The 16378-nt window shown below is 35.8% G+C and overlaps 1 protein-coding gene across 13 annotated transcripts in view; it reads right to left on the bottom strand.

The window, feature by feature from the left end:
• Positions 1 to 16378, bottom strand: part of LOC143250539 (structural maintenance of chromosomes protein 1A-like) — a 110821-nt gene that overhangs the window by 24877 nt on the left and 69566 nt on the right. For all 13 annotated transcript variants that reach the window (XR_013028235.1, XR_013028233.1, XR_013028234.1 and 10 more), the window contains 3 exons: positions 8860 to 8945; positions 8278 to 8496; positions 2585 to 2758 (listed from right to left, as the gene is read on the bottom strand). Coding sequence is in view for 9 of the 13 variants with exons in the window: in XM_076501236.1 (XP_076357351.1) it covers positions 2585 to 2758; positions 8278 to 8496; positions 8860 to 8945 (479 nt within the window). In the remaining 4 variants the exon portion in view is untranslated. The remainder of the gene's footprint in view (positions 1 to 2584; positions 2759 to 8277; positions 8497 to 8859; positions 8946 to 16378) is intronic.

The raw sequence follows: 16378 nt of genomic DNA, 5'->3' as shown, positions 1-16378 counted from the left end.
ATGGCTTAGCAATATCTATACTGTAAGTGAGCAATTTGTTTCATACTCAAATCATACAAGGGTAGAAAGAAAATCCAAAGGAGGAGAATTAAAAAAGAAGTAATGCCATGTGATACAGAGCATTTAAGAATAAACATTTACTCAAGTATTTAATTTTGAAATTCAAACTTATATAATATAAAATTTTAATTATAAATTGTGTTTTGATGGCAACATTGTTGATTCATTGACAATTAAGTTGTTTAATTTAATTTTTAATGTAATTCTGTAAAAAAGGTCCCCCTCAAACATACAGGATTAATACTGTTTCTGTTGAAAAAGTGAACTATCTACCAACTCTACATACAATCAAATACTTACTTTAATTCTTTACCTGTTGCACAAGTAATTATCTATAATCAAACTGTTTCTTAGAAGGAAGTTTTGGTATTATAAACGTTTAATTTTATTAAAATGCAAGAAATCATCAGCAACATGTTTATAAAAAACATATCAATTGAAGAACATAGCTTAAATGATCTTATAATTACATAGTACCTCTGGAGTGACATAAAAAAAAACAACTGAGCACCACAATAAAATTTGAGCATACCTTTACATGTTTGTAAGATAATATCTCTTACATAGATATTCAATGAAAGTATGAAATGCAAAAAATTATTTTAGATTTTTCTCAGTGATTAAAATTTTAACTTTCATAATGCAAGTGCAAGATTTGTTTTCCCTCTGGGAATCACATGGAAAACATTCAAAACTGAGCAAGATTCGTTTTCCCTCTGGGAATCACATGAAAAACATTCAAAACTGAGCAAGATTCATGTTCCCTCTGGGAATCACATGGAAAACATTCAAAACTGAGCAAGATTCCTTTTCCCTCTGGGAATCACATGGAAAACATTCAAAACTGAGCAAGATTCCTTTTCCCTCTGGGAATCACATGGAAAACATTCAAAACTGAGCAAGATTTCTTTTCCCTCTGGAAATCACATGGAAAACATTCAAAACTGAGCAAGATTCCTTTTCCCTCTGGGAATCACATGGAAAACATTCAAAACTGAGCAAGATTCCTTTTCCCTCTGGGAATCACATGAAAAACATTCAAAACTGAGCAAGATTCCTTTTCCCTCTGGGAATCACATGGAAAACATTCAAAACTGAGCAAGATTCCTTTTCCCAATGGGAATCACATGGAAAACATTTCAAACTGAGCAAGATTCCTTTTCCCTCTGGGAATCACATGAAAAACATTCAAGACTGAGCAAGATTCCTTTTCCCTATGGGAATCACATGAAAAACATTCAAGACTGAGCAAGATTCCTTTTCCCTATGGGAATCACATGAAAAACATTCAAGACTGAGCAAGATTCCTTTTCCCTATGGGAATCACATGGAAAACATTCAAAACTGAGCAAGATTCCTTTTCCCTCTGGGAATCACATGGAAAACATTCAAAACTGAGCAAGATTCCTTTTCCCTCTGGGAATCACATGAAAAACATTCAAGACTGAGCAAGATTCCTTTTCCCTCTGGGAATCACATAGAAAACATTCAAAACTGAGCAAGATTCCTTTTCCCTATGGGAATCACATGAAAAACATTCAAGACTGAGCAAGATTCCTTTTCCCTATGGGAATCACATGAAAAACATTCAAGACTGAGCAAGATTCCTTTTCCCTCTGGGAATCACATGGAAAACATTCAAAACTGAGCAAGATTCCTTTTCCCTCTGGGAATCACATGAAAAACATTCAAGACTGAGCAAGATTCCTTTTCCCTCTGGGAATCACATGGAAAACATTCAAAACTGAGCAAGATTCCTTTTCCCTCTGGGAATCACATGGAAAACATTCAAAACTGAAATGAATTAATTTGAAACTCTTACACACTTGAAGCAATTTTACATACAAGGTGTTTGGTGAAAATAAACCAGAAAAAAACAACAACAAAAATTTGGTTCCGTCAAAGTTTTACTGTATATAATTATTATTTAATGCTGGTAATTTGATTACACCAATTAAATTGCCCTAGTTTCTCAAAGCTTACAGTTCAAGACTATTTTATCACAAAATTCTGATCTTGAAACCTTTTTCTCACAAAATGTTTGGGGAAAGCTTGAATATTGTTAACAGTTTAAATTACAGACATTTATGAGATTAACAATGGCCACATTAAGTGCCGATACAATTAGTGAGGTATTCAATTATATAATTGAATCTTAAAATCATTGTACGATGGTGTAAGTTTTTATTATACTAGTGAATGTCAATAAGTTATCAGTTCATGACTTTTACTATAAGATATCAATTTGAAGGCCTTTTGAAAAGATTTGACAGTAGAATGTACTCTGTTCAAGGTTTTCAAAAACCTGTACAAATCATGTAACAATAATTTATCTCACATATTCCTGTTTTGGCTCCACTACAATGTTTGTGGGGAAAGAGCTACTTACTAAAAATTATGAAAAACAGTACATTAGTAAAATATAAATAACAATAAAAACTCAGTGAACATACTATCATCTAGTAATTCATAAATGTATTCTAAATTATTAAATGTAAATTGTGTAATTAGGAAAAACACCCACATCTTTCAGCTCGTCTGCCAAATCACTGTAGTCAATCTGGATTTTTGCTTCCTTTTCATAGATTCTCTGTGTATTCTGATTTCCAGAGATATCTGTAGATTCATCTTGCTGTGATGCATCTTGGTCAATGTCCTTCATACTTCCTCTCTTCATGGGAATGATAATGTCTTCAAGCTAAAAAGCATAAACACCCTTTTATAAGTACAGAAGGCAATATGTGAAAAGAGAAGATGTTAGAAAACAAAGTTCTTATAATATGTAGAGTCTTGAATGTTATTTCGTTTTATTATTTTTACATTTAGAAACTAGAGTTGAATAACAAAAAAAACAAACAAACTAGATTTGGTAAGATTGAAGACTAAATAATAGGTATAAACTTTTAATTTAGAATAGGCTTTGCACACATAATGTTTCTTTAGATTTAGTTATAATTCAACATGCAGTGAGATTGTAAGACAAATTAAATACATTGTTTCAATCAATAAATACAGTTTAAAAACTAGTTAACTGTCACTTTATGGCATAACAGTGTTAACAACAGATTACTGGTATTTCATCATAGTATCAAGTGTTTACTTTAATTAAATAAATCATACAATGTGATGACAAGAAACTCAGTTGAAGTAAAAATGTATTTCAAGACAGCTGGTATGAGTATTAATGCTTTTATTAATAAAGTAAAGAACAATGTTTTGACCTTCTTAGGTCAAAATGTTATTCTTTACTTTATCAGTAAAAGTGTAAAATACTTATATCAGCCATCTTGAGATATAAATAATACAATGGTTAAGACTAATTTGGGGGTAAAGCATTCCAAGTTTGTTAGGTGAACTAGGTGTAATGAATGTGTTTTATTTGAGAACTCTGACCATGCATTTTTGAGAAAACTAGCAGTGAGAATGTTCATTTTATATGTAGAGTTTGTAGATTGGAAAAAAAGTTAGAGACTGTCTAACTACATTCAGGAAATAGATAAATAAAAGAATAAACTATGGAAAATGACAGCAAAACTTCAAGAGGAGATAAAGCTTTGTCATGTAAAAGAAGCATCAGCTAAGATTAACAATGACATTCAGAAAGTTAGAAAAGGTAACATTAGGATTAGAAACAGTGAATGTAATTGTAAAGACTATTCTGTAGAGCAACAGATTTCAGCCTTTGGCTGATGTAGACGAGAAACTACTGAAAGGAGGGAAAGCAAAAGGAATTGAGAAGAATATGGATTATAAATTTAAAGATGTTATAGGTAATTCCTTGTCACAAAATGTGGATGGATAGTCTGTGCAATAAATAGGGAGAAAAGAGTTAGATTATACTAACCTGGGGCATAAATGGAACACAACTGATAGAGCAAAAGATTTTATTAATGAAGATTGAAGCAGTATTCCTTGTATTAAGCAACTGACAGATGAAAATAAAACTGAAGAAGACAACTGCACAAATTCTGAGCTTGTTAAAATAAAATTGGGAATTTTAAAGAATTATAAGGCTTCTGAGCCAGACAATATTTCCGTGAAGGTTTTAAAGGAGGTCAAAGAATGGATATATGAGCCACTTACCATAATATTTTGTAAGTACTTGAATAGTGGACAAATACCAACAGACTGAAAATTAATTAATGTCACTCCTATCTTCGAGGGAAGTAATAGGAGTTGCTACAGTGGCTACAGGCCTATTAATCTTATATCAGTTGTGAGAAAAGTTCGATAAAAGACACTCTGCAAAGTCATTTAACAAAGTTTAGAATTTTATCAGATAGTAAACACGATTTCACTAAGGGAAAATTGTGCTTTACAGATGAGGGTAAAGGCATGGATTTGGCGTATCTGGATTTTCAGAAAGCATTTGACAAAGTGCTACATAAAAGGCTTGTAAAAAAACTTATCTCCCTCTAGGAGTGGGGGAAACTTTAACTAACTGGATAAAAGAATAGCTTGATGGAAGAAAGTATAGGGTTGTTATAAATGGGAGTTCACTGAAACTGGATTAATGTTGCAAGTAGTGTACTTCAGGGCTGTTTTTGGACCATTTTTCTTTTTGACTTACATTAATGACACAAGTGAAGGAATGATCAATAAATCACTTAACACACCTGATAATGTCATGATCTTGAGTCTTACTGGCTGAGAAGAGGATGTTGCTGCTATTAGACCATTTAGTGAGTTTATCAAATAAGTGAAAGCTGAGGTTTAATTATGATAAATGGAAGATATTGCATGTAGATTATCATAATTTGAATAAGTAAACTTTGGATGGGAATAACCTTAATAGTGTCATGAAAGAAAAAGATCATTGTGTAATGGTTGATCAGTCTTTCAAGCTATTATAGTAGTGTGCTGTTGCTAGTGGTAGGGCAAATAGGATTTTAGGTTGTATCTACAAATATATTGAATATAAGTCTAAAAAGTTTAAAATTTCATTGTATAGGCCATATTTGAAGTATTGTGTTCAGTCTTTGGCTCCTTACCTTAGGAAAGACACTAAATTGTTGGAAAGGGTTACTAAAATGGTACCCGAGATGGAAGGGTTGTCATATGAGTTGTTTAAAGTTGTTTTCTCTTAAATATAAGGAGTTAGAGCAGATCTGATTGAAAGATTTAAGATACTAAATCATGTTATACTTGCTGTAATCAAACAATTCATTAAAGTGCAAGATGTTTTACATAGGCCTAATAGCTATTGGTACCCTTCTCATTATGGCTTTAGGCATATAGAGAGTGTACATTTGACAAGATCTACCACTGGCTTGGGAATTCAAGTCAAAGTAGTGCTTGTTCTTCATGTGAACAACTTTACAGACCAAATTATATCAGGTCAAAGTGGTACTGGTTCTTCTTGTGAATTACATTACAGACAAAAACATTTCAGGTCAAAGTGGTAGTGACTCTTCTTGTAAACAACTAGACAAGCCAAAATAATGAACTTTAAAGGCTTTCAGTAGAGATAGTGCAATACAATAGTTTGATTGGTCCTTGGACCATTTACAAAAACTACAGAACAGAAAAATATTCTACAATATTATTACACATTAAAGCACAATCCTGACATCCAGCATGGCAAATTGCCGTACAAAGAAAATAAAGTTGCAATTTAATAGTATGTCAGTTACTTAGTAGTAAAAGCAAAAAGTAAGTCCAAAGTTTGAAAACAAAGGGTCTTGTAACTGATGTCCCTGTGATGACTAATGTATGAAACTATTGAATTATTTGAATAGATCATGATCAAATGATCCACCAAAAAGGAATATGTTCAGTGGAGAGTAAGTAGTTCAAGCACATCTGTGTAAAGAGACAACTAATCCTGTGATCAAAGGCTCAAGGTCATATTGTCATTCAGAGATGTTGTTTTGGATTGGCCCAACCACCATAACAGTTCCCCTAGTAGAAGAGAAGGCAGATGAACAGTCAAGACCAATGGATCCTATGAAAAATTCCTCTGGTCTTGCAATATCTATTGGAGGAGTTGCATGTATGAGCTGTCTAAAAAAATGAGTGGTTCCAGGGAAACAAGAGACCCAGAAACCTTAGTGATAAAATATTTCATAGTTTGCAGAAGAGAAGAAGGCTGAGCTTGCCTGAGATAAGAGTTGAAGTAAACTTCTAGGTCTACAAAATATAGGGGGAGATTAAAAACGATCTGAATATCTTGAAAAGTCATTCCAAATGAGCAGCCTTTTGGTGAAGAAAAGTGTGAAAGGAGGATCTCTTCTACAAAAGAAGTAAGATAAGCCAATCTTTCACATGAAAATAGAAACGTAGCCATAACTCATGAAGATGATGAGAAAAAACCTTCACAAGTTGGTTGAATAAGTAAACCAATGCTGATTGAAAGAGCACAGAATTGAAAGATGTAATTCTGGTGGCCAAAGTACAGAAATGTCTGGAGAATAGGGCAATAATAATGTGAAGGAATGCATCTGAAAAGTCAACCTTTTTCTTCTGAAAATACATCTGGAGCACAATGAAGTGCCTCAGACATAAGGGGTAAGGAGAATATGTAATGAAGAAGGGTAGTAAGAAAAAATAAAGATGGGAAAATTGAGCACTGGAGAGCAAAACAGATGATTATTTACAAAACACGTAAAAAATTTTAAAGATTGTTAATCAAGAAAGGAAAATTTTGAATGGTTATAAGCCAAGAAAAGATAATCAAATAAACAAGGAAGGTGAAACATAAAAAAGAAAATCACAAAGATTGGATTTTTAAACAAAGAACACAAAGTATTATAAGACAGGCAACAGAACATAGTTGTAAGATCAAGTCTTGAAATGGAGTAGAAGGTTCAGGACTTTCCTTGTTCAATAGTAAGGTAGCTAAAGCAAATCCAAAAAGAGGAAGTAGATGATAAAATTCATCAACTTCAGGTTCAAATTGGAATTAGGGAGAAGGTATACCAGAAAAATGGATAGAACAGAAGGCCCAGCATGCATAATGGAACTCACAACCCACTGTATAACGGCTGTTACATGGTCATCATTTAACAATCCTTCTAAAGCTACTGTTAAAATCGGTACTGTATGTTAAATTTGTTCACTCATAGAGGAGTAAATACAAGTCGTATTAACTTGTGAACTCATATTGAAAAGTGAAATAACAAGGATAAAGTCCAACAAAATCTGAAGTTTTATTAACATGAGGATATTTAAGCAAATTGAAGCTGAACAAGTTTAAATGTCTGTGTCACTCAGTGCAGTGTAAAAGAATGGAGTTAACATGCAAGTGCACAGGGGAAGTAACTGCATATGGAGACTATCTCACTCTCCTACTAGTATCACACTCCATGAGCTTTCTGAAGCAAGTTTCTGTTCATTTAATGTTTGCATTGGCCTCTCCATTATTTCAATGTGTGAGTACAGCATTTGTATGTGTGGAGGTGAGGTACTGTCTCAGAAATTAATATTTTCTGCACGCAAAAATGTATCTTTGGTAGATACTCCTCATCACACACTATCTCACCCATCTTCCTCACTTCCAGTGCACTTTCTTCTTGCCTTGTCTAAGAATGAAGTCATTTTGAGGGGAAGTGCTTGAAAGGAACTTCTACACAAGAAGGTTGTGTTGCCCTTCTGTTGATGGAGGGCTATCTCTAGAGAATGATGATATTATGATGCATTTGTACAGTTTACGTTAAAAGACGCAAAGTTATGTTAAAGTTGCCTCAAGGCTAATGATATGAAAACCTCTTAGAAAGATGCATGAAGAAAACATCTAATCTGTGTACAAAAGGTGAAAATTTCACTTCCCCATATTGCAATGACATTGCAAAACCATCTGCAAAGAGAGAAGCTTTGAATTTCTACAATTACCAGTAACTTCAATCTTATGAAGATCTATGTCACTGATCAATGACAAAATTATTTCATTTTATACTATCTGATGTTTTTGAGTGAATTTTGAACAAAGTTTCTCCATTGTTACCTCCTAACTCTTTACCAACAAACAATGGGACTGACCATTATATTATAACATTCCAGCAGTTGAAAAGGTGACCAGGTTCTGTGATTGGTTTTATTCTCACAGATTATAAAGCAAGCACCCTAAACTCATGGTCATGCCAATCCCCAGTTTTGACATTAACTTATGTTAACGTTGCTAGTATATTTAGAAATACTAGTGCTGATCAGATGGTCATTTCTCTTTCAACACATATTTAACAAGCTTCCATAGAGTCAGACTTTAATATGTTTTCCTACCTTACAAGCCTGGAGATGACTGTGTCTGTCTCCTTTCTTCTGCTCTAATCGAGTCTCCAGTCCAGTCACAGCTTTCTGAACACTAGTTATTTCTTTCTGCATGGCTGTCAACCGTTTACGTACTTCCGTCATTGCATCTTCCATTCCATCAACCTCTGTCTTTTTTGTGATCTTAGAGGTTTTTAATCTGTCCAGGTTTTGCATTTCCTCATCAATTAACTGTAAGAATTTGCAAATAAAATACTTGGTGACTTAAGTGACAGCTGATTTATAAAATTTTTCAACAATTCATGTTCTCAGTAGGAAACATTTTAAGAATAGTTCAAATGATCCTTGTTTATTGGTTGTGAGGCAAGAATAAAAAAAGCAGTAGTAATAAATACATTGAAATATATACTATTACACATGTTTTCACTTTTTCTCACCAATTAATGTATACTAGGTCTTGATTTTCAGGTCTTAAAAATACATTTATCGTTATTAAAACTAGAATTATCAACACATATACAATGAAAACTAATACCCATTAAAACGAATTCAATATAATTAAGAAAAAAACAGGAGAAAACAAGATTTGAATACCTGCATTTGTTTTGATTCAGCTTCCTTTAGTTTTTCTAGTTCTTTCTCATCATCTGTTACAGTTTTAGTCCATTTGTTGACATTTTCTAGAGTTGAGAAAAATAATTCAAAATATTCACAATAAAATCTACAGAATTAAACATAATTTACATGTCTAAACAGAAATAATGTTTCTTCTTGCTCACGTTACTGAACATTAAAATACTTGTTTGTTTTTTATTATACATAGAATGTACATCAAAGCTACAGAGTATCATCTAACATTCTAAAGTTACAAATTTTCCAGTCTATTATGATACCTCTCCAAAGCTGCCATGTGATTGGGTCAAGCAACATTTTTATCAACATGACTGAGCAAAATGAAGCTTTTCTGAAGTTACTAACATCACAGTGTAAACTGAAACTTTTCTGATGCAACCAACATGGTTGAGTAAACTGTCAATTTTCAGAAGCTACTTACATAGTCAAGTAAAGTTATAATTCTCCTACACTGAAAAATGTATTTTGTTAGGTACTTACTTCCTCTTACATAAATGGCTATTACTGTTCAGTGCTGCCCTACATATGGAGAAAAAATGTTTTGCACATGTTACAAACCTTGAATTTATCACATCTGGAACTGACTGATTCCAATAGTCTTGTATCATGTGACAACCCTCCACCAATAAGAGTGTACCATTCTTGACATATCTGATTCCCTCTATTAAATTCTGCCAGACTATCACTTTGAGTTTTGGCAGAAATTGGAAGTCCAGTTTTCAGTGGGGAGGAAGAGTGCCAAGTGTGAGCAAGGTGAGTACTTCTTGGAAATACATTTTCATTATAGGAACATTATAACTTCTGATACGGTACAATACCTACTCTCCCATGAGTAGCTAGAATCTTACCTTGAGCAAACAGAGGTATTGGTGAGAGGGAAAGAAAGATCCTACTAAAATGTTTCAAGGACAGTCAAAAAGTGTTATTTGGTGTCAAAGATCATACATGGGAGACTGCAACACTTTTGAACTAGGTATATTCTTTGCCCATTGTGGAAAAATGTTGCATATATTGGCCTGAAAATTGGAGAAGCACAACCAAATGAAAGAGAATTATGACAGAATAGTGACTCGAACCATACATGATATATTAAAGTTATAAAACTCTATCCTGGAAACATAAAAGTGTGTAATTGAAGGATGTGTCTTTAGGCTTAGAGTGGTTATGGGAAGTCAACTACATCCAAGACCCATGATGCTGGGAATTGACATCCAAGCAGGGGTAGGATGAGAATCATACTAATCCAAAACCGAGCCATCTGTTAGGGGGTAGGATCATACCATCTTAATCTCAAGTTTAAAAGACCAGAAGGAATTTTGTACACTCAATTCATGAAGGGGCACATGTTGTCCCTTTAATAACAATGTGAAAAATTGAATAATTGATCCAGGAACCCAACATCCAGCATAGGAAAGATACCTGTGTAATGTAAACCATCTCATTTGAATATATAATGACAGGAATGGCCCAAAGGGCAACAACATCCTTGGAATAATAATAATCAATGGACAGCAAAAGGGGAAGTACTGTAGTAATCTGTAAGTACTTCTCCCATGACCCAATCCATGGATGAAGTAGCAACAATAACAAAAATGAGGGAGTAGAAAAATCTGTGATCCATGTGTGAGGATATATGTTGATTAATTCAACTTTGAATCCAAAACCAGCCACTGAGAATCTACATCCACATGGGGGTAGAATGAGGGATCCAAATTGAAGGGATGTCTGTAATTTTGATGGTTCACACCAATGTTACATAGTGAAAGATATCTCATCATCTACACTAGCAGAATACCATTGCTCTACTTTCAACTGAATAGTTTTTATAATCATTTATAATATATCATTTGGACTTTACTATCATTATGACATTCAGGAAGATGCCTCCATGGTTCACTACCCCAACAGCAGCTTAGAACTGGAAAGTGGTAAAGACTCTCAAACTCAACTAGAAGAAAGGGGTGTGAGGTAAAACATGGTTGACAGTCCAGAGGAACAACAACACTTGAAACAGTGCAATGGCTGACCATAAAACCATATCTTTAAATGCAGATCATACCAATTTATTCAATACAAGGTAAACCATAAATGGACAGCTAGACCCTTCTGCTCTATCCATGTAGTCCATGAGTTAGTAGTCCAGGGTGGGCAAACCTGTGAAGTAAACCTGTCACAAGGATAAACCAAATACACTTCCTGATGGTAAGCTAAGGTTGATTAGTTTTATGACATTTATTGGCAAAAAGCAACTAGGCTATCTGAATCAAACAACTGGTAAAAACAGCAAAAGTATGATAAAACATAAAAATAAATTGATCAAAAATTTTTTAAATATGTCAAAAATACAGACAAAAGATTTAAATAGAATTAAATAGACCAATGACTCAGAAAAAGTTAAAAAGACAATCAAATTAGACAAATTCACCATCATCAATGCCAAGGCTAAAGGTGTAGAAAACTTGTTTAAAATGGTGCCATAAAGACAGCATGACAGTATAATATAAGCTATTGTAACTTGAGTGTCACAAAGGCCATACATTGGTGAATAAATCCCTAATAAAAGAAAATGATGGATTAGAAACCTGTGATCAATGTCCTAGCCAGGACAACTTTCTCCTTCTTATCCTTATGAAAAAAATATGGCCATAGAACAAAAGAAGGTTTGAAAAGGTCTGGAAAAGCTTGTTATGATGTTGTTCTCTCCCAGCTGACTGCTGATTGGCATGAAGTCAGGCCTTCAAAACAGGACCATATTCATATATGGGATAAGCACAAAAGCAAATTATTGGAAAACATTAAAAGGCTTTCATACACAAAATATCAACTTTTTGAATTAAGTATTAAATTTTTTTAATAAAGATTTTATTGTAAATAATTAAGAAATAAATATAAATTATGCTTTACTCTTTTTAGTTGGTTGGTTCAGTGTTTTATGGCACAAAGCAGCTAGGCTATCTGCGCCAAACGTCCGGTAAAATGGTAAAAATAAAGTAAACGTAGTAAAATTCATAAAAGGAGATGAAGGTGAAACAAGACAGCATTTAAAATCATAAATAGTATAAAACCAATGTTGACATCCAGTTTACAATGTTAGGAGAGAAACTACAGTAAAAGAAGTTGTAAAGAACTTTCTGTTGCATAAAGGTAATTATCATAACCCACCAGGAAGACTAACAGGTAAGTACAAAAACCATCATCAGTCACCTGAAGTTGGCCTTTCCAGTCCTGGTTCTGGTTTATGTGTCATTATGGCCATTATCAAAAAAGTAAAGTAATAAAAGTTTTTAAAGGTATGCAGCAAAATTGTAATAATAACTTGCCAGGATGACTAACAAGTAGTTCAAACAGCAGCGTTAGTCACCTCTTTCTAGTTCTGGTGTCGAGTTATTTAATGTCTCGTCCATTTTCTGATTTCAAATTGAACTAGAGAGATTGTGATTCTTAAAAGGGAATTACAATATAAAACACTTAAACAACATTAAAAGGATTAATGGCCTTTAAAAAACTAAAAACTTTATCAAGGTGGACACTGTCATTATCACCAATAACACTGCCCAATGTCATGGACAAATCTTGGGACAGAACACATTTAAAATGGTGCTGTCATTGAGATTTGTAATGATGGCAAGAAAGTAAAATGTGGCTTATAGTGATCTGAGTGTTACATAGACTACACACTATGCATCAGTTTCAAATAAAAGAAAACGATGAGTTAAAAACTGTGACTAATGCATAGTCTAGTTAGAACAACTTCCTCCTTCTGATCCTCACGGAAGCAAAACGGCTGAAGTCCAATACAGGGTTTTATTTGGAAAAGCCTGTTTTCGCGTTGCTCACTCCAAGTCGACTGCAAGTTGGCACAGAGCTAAGCCCTGAATACAGGACCATAGTCCATGTATGGAATAGGCACTGTGATGACAGTGCCATAGCAGATAGATATAGCTGCCGTGTCTGCAAGCTCGCTCCTGCGTATACCAACGTGGCTTGGTATTCAGAAAAACTGGATAGAAGTAGATGTTAATGAGAAATGGACCAGTCGGTTTTGAATATCAGCGAGAATGGGGTATGAACCAACATGAAGTGATCCCAGAGCCAGTAGAAAACTAAGCGAGTCAGTATAAATAGTGGAGTTGGAGTACTGCTTAGCTTCAATATGATCCAGGGTAAGAGAAATGGCATACAGTTCAGCAGTGAACATAGAAGCTGTAGAGGAGATTCTGCACGCAACCACCAAACTGCAACAAACCATGGCAGAGCCCATAGAGTCACCTGATTTAGAACCATACTTATAAATTGGAATGGAAAGATTGTTCGAAAGATATTCAGTAAATAAAATACGGTACTTCCAATCAGGAGTATCTGCTCTTCTCAGATGACTTAAAAAAAAGAAAGGTCACATTTGGGGACTGTAATAAGCTATGGTGGGATGGGCTGACCAATGGATACTGCAATGTTATCCAAGGACAGACCCAATTCATCCAACTGCACCTGAATGCAAAAGCCAAAAGGAGCAATGGCAAATTGTCTGTTCTGAAAAAGTATGGCCCACCGAGAAAGGAAAACACAACTGCAGGTGGGATGCTTTGGTAAGGAACAAAGATTTGAAGAATATAGTTAAGACAGTTGCAGACGGTGAAGGTGTAAAGTAGGTTCATGAGACTCTACATATAAACTCTGAACTGGGGAGGTGCAAAAAGCCCCAGTGCAGAGCCGAAGTCCTTGATGATGAATGGGGTCCAGCATCTTTAAGGCCGAGGGTCTGACAGAGCCATAGACCAGTGATTCATAGTCGAGTTTTGATCGAATAAGAGCACGACATATATTCAGCATAGAATATTGTTGCGCTCCCAAACTGGTGGTAGAGAGGACATGGAGGATGTTCAGTGCTCTTGTACATTTCACCCATAGCTGCTTAAAGTGTGGCATGAAAGTCAACTTATCGTCAAAGACAAGCCCGAAAAACTTGATCTCAGGGACCACAGGCAGTGAAACGGAGTTCAGGATCAGGGTGAATACCCCATTGGCGGCAAAAGTGCATTAAACAGTTTTAGAGAGAGAGAAATTAAAGCCGTTTGCCGTGGTCCACTTCAGTACATGATCAAGGGCAGTTTGTAGTTGCTGCTCAATACATCTCATGTTCGACTACTGACATGAGATGTGAAAGTCGTCGACATAGAGCCCATTTGCAACAGTGAGAGGGAGTTGTTCAGTGATGGCATTAATCTTTATACTGAAAAGTGCAACACTCAAAACACAGCTCTGAGGGTCTCCAAATTCCTGTAGAAAAGAACGGGAAAGTGTCATACTCACAGAAACTTGGAATCTCCTGTCCATTAAGAAATTTTTAATAAAAATTGGCAAATGGCTACATAACCCACATATATGGAGGTCTCACAAAATGCCATACCTCCATGTCGTGTCATAAGCCTTCTCAATCTCAAAGAATATTGATACAAGATGTTGTCGTTTGAGAAAGGCTTCTCTGATTGACATTTCAAGTCGAATCAGGTGATCCATGGTGGAGTGCTGTCGTCGGAACCCACATTGGGTGGATGAGAGGAGGTTGTTTGATTCAAGGAACCAAACAAGATGAGCATTAACCATCCTCTCTAAGCTCTTACAGAGACAGCTCATCAAAGCAATTGGACAGTAGTTTGAAGAAATCTTGGGATCTTTCCTAGGCTTAGAGAAAGGTAAGATAATAGCCTGGCACCAGGCATTAGGAAAAACATTCTTCTGCCAGATCTGTTTAAAAACAATTAGAAGAATATCAAGAGAAGCAGGAGAGAGATGGCACAGCATGTCATAGTATAAATTATCTGGTCCAACAGATGTACTGCCAGACCGATGAAGGGCCAGTTTCAGTTCCATCGGTGTAAAGGGATGACCATAGTCGTAGAGACAATCACTTTGAAAGGAAAGAGGTGATCGCTTTGCCCGAGTCTTGATGGCCAAGAAGGTGCAGGAACAAGCAGAAGTGCTAGATACTCAGCAAAAGCTTTCACTTAGAGTATCGGCGATGATCAGGATATCAGCTACTTCATGGCCATCAGAGAGTAAGATCGAGAGGGAGACAGAAGTGCTGTGCCCACTGACCTTTCCAACTCTGTCCCATATGACTTTGGAACTAGTGGTAGAAGATATGCTAGTTGTGAACTTAATCCTAGATTCCTTCTGGTTTTGACGTCTTACCCACCTAGCATGTGCACGGGCCCACTGGAAAGTGATGCAGTTGGAAAGTGTGGGATATCTACAGAAAGCATCCCAGGCCTGTTTTTGAGCCTTCCGTGTCATGTGGCAGACAGGATTTCACCACGGATGGGAATATAGTGAAAAATGTGTCGAGGTTTTAGGAATACATTGAGCAGCTGCTTGTATAATACAGTCAGTTACTGCTGCCATACAGTCGTCCATTGATGGCTGACAGATGATGGCAGGATCAAGTTCTGTGAGAGCAGTGAAAGTGGACCAGTCTGACTGATCCAGTTTCCACCGGGACTCGTGAGTTAAGCAAAATCAACCATGGCCAGTCTCTCTCAAAAGGAAAATGATCATTGCCTCGTGAATTATTGTCATCCATCCATGAGAAATGGGAGGATAATGAAGGGGAGCAAACTGAGAGATCAATAGCAGTAAAGGACTGATTAGGTGTGCGAAAATAAGTGGAAGAACCAGTATTGAAAAGAGAAAGATTGTGATCAGAGAGCATATGATCTACAGAGCGACCCCTCCTATCAATATCAGCACTTCCCCAGAGGGTATGATGTCCATTTAAGTCCCCCAGGATTAGAAAGGGAGATGGCAACTGTTCAATGAGAGCATCAAGGTCTGATTGATCAAATGTCTCTCCAGGTAACAGGTAGAGAGAACAAACAGTGATGGTATGACCCAAGAAAACATGGATGGCTACAGCCTCCAATGGTGCATTGAGTGGCAAAGACAGGATGGGTACATGCTAATCAACCAACAGTGCCACCCCCTCCATGCCCTTGTCCATCACACAGCCTGTCATTTCTGTATAAAGAAAACCATCAAAAAGTGGCTGTATCGGGATGGTTTCAGAAATGTTTCCTGTAAGGAAAGACATACAGGATGGTAGGAAACAATCAGTGTTTTGATGTCATCCTGATTAGATCGTGAACCTCAACAGTTCCATTGTATCAAGGTAGCCATTTTTAATGACGTGTTGGCAAATTGGCTGGAGAATCCTTCTGTTTATGACCATGTCATTTTTTCTTCTTGTCCTTATTCGGGGGAGGTCTGTCAACCTCCATTCATCCTGACCTGGGTCGATTGGGTAGGTCTTTGTTGTTGAAAAGGGATTCCAGTGACTGAGGATGTCAACAAATGACTGTTTTGCATCTTAGGGTGAGAGAAAAAGATGTATCCGAAGGTATGCCTGTACCTGAAACCAAAGGATGTGGATCTTGGGGTTTGTTGGAATGTATGGGAGGAAAGAGATGGGTGCAGAAGTTGATTC

The sequence above is a fragment of the Tachypleus tridentatus genome, chromosome 5 (assembly GCF_004210375.1).
Source record: "Tachypleus tridentatus isolate NWPU-2018 chromosome 5, ASM421037v1, whole genome shotgun sequence".
Taxonomy (NCBI): domain Eukaryota; kingdom Metazoa; phylum Arthropoda; class Merostomata; order Xiphosura; family Limulidae; genus Tachypleus; species Tachypleus tridentatus.
This window is presented reverse-complemented; position numbering and strand designations above follow the sequence as displayed.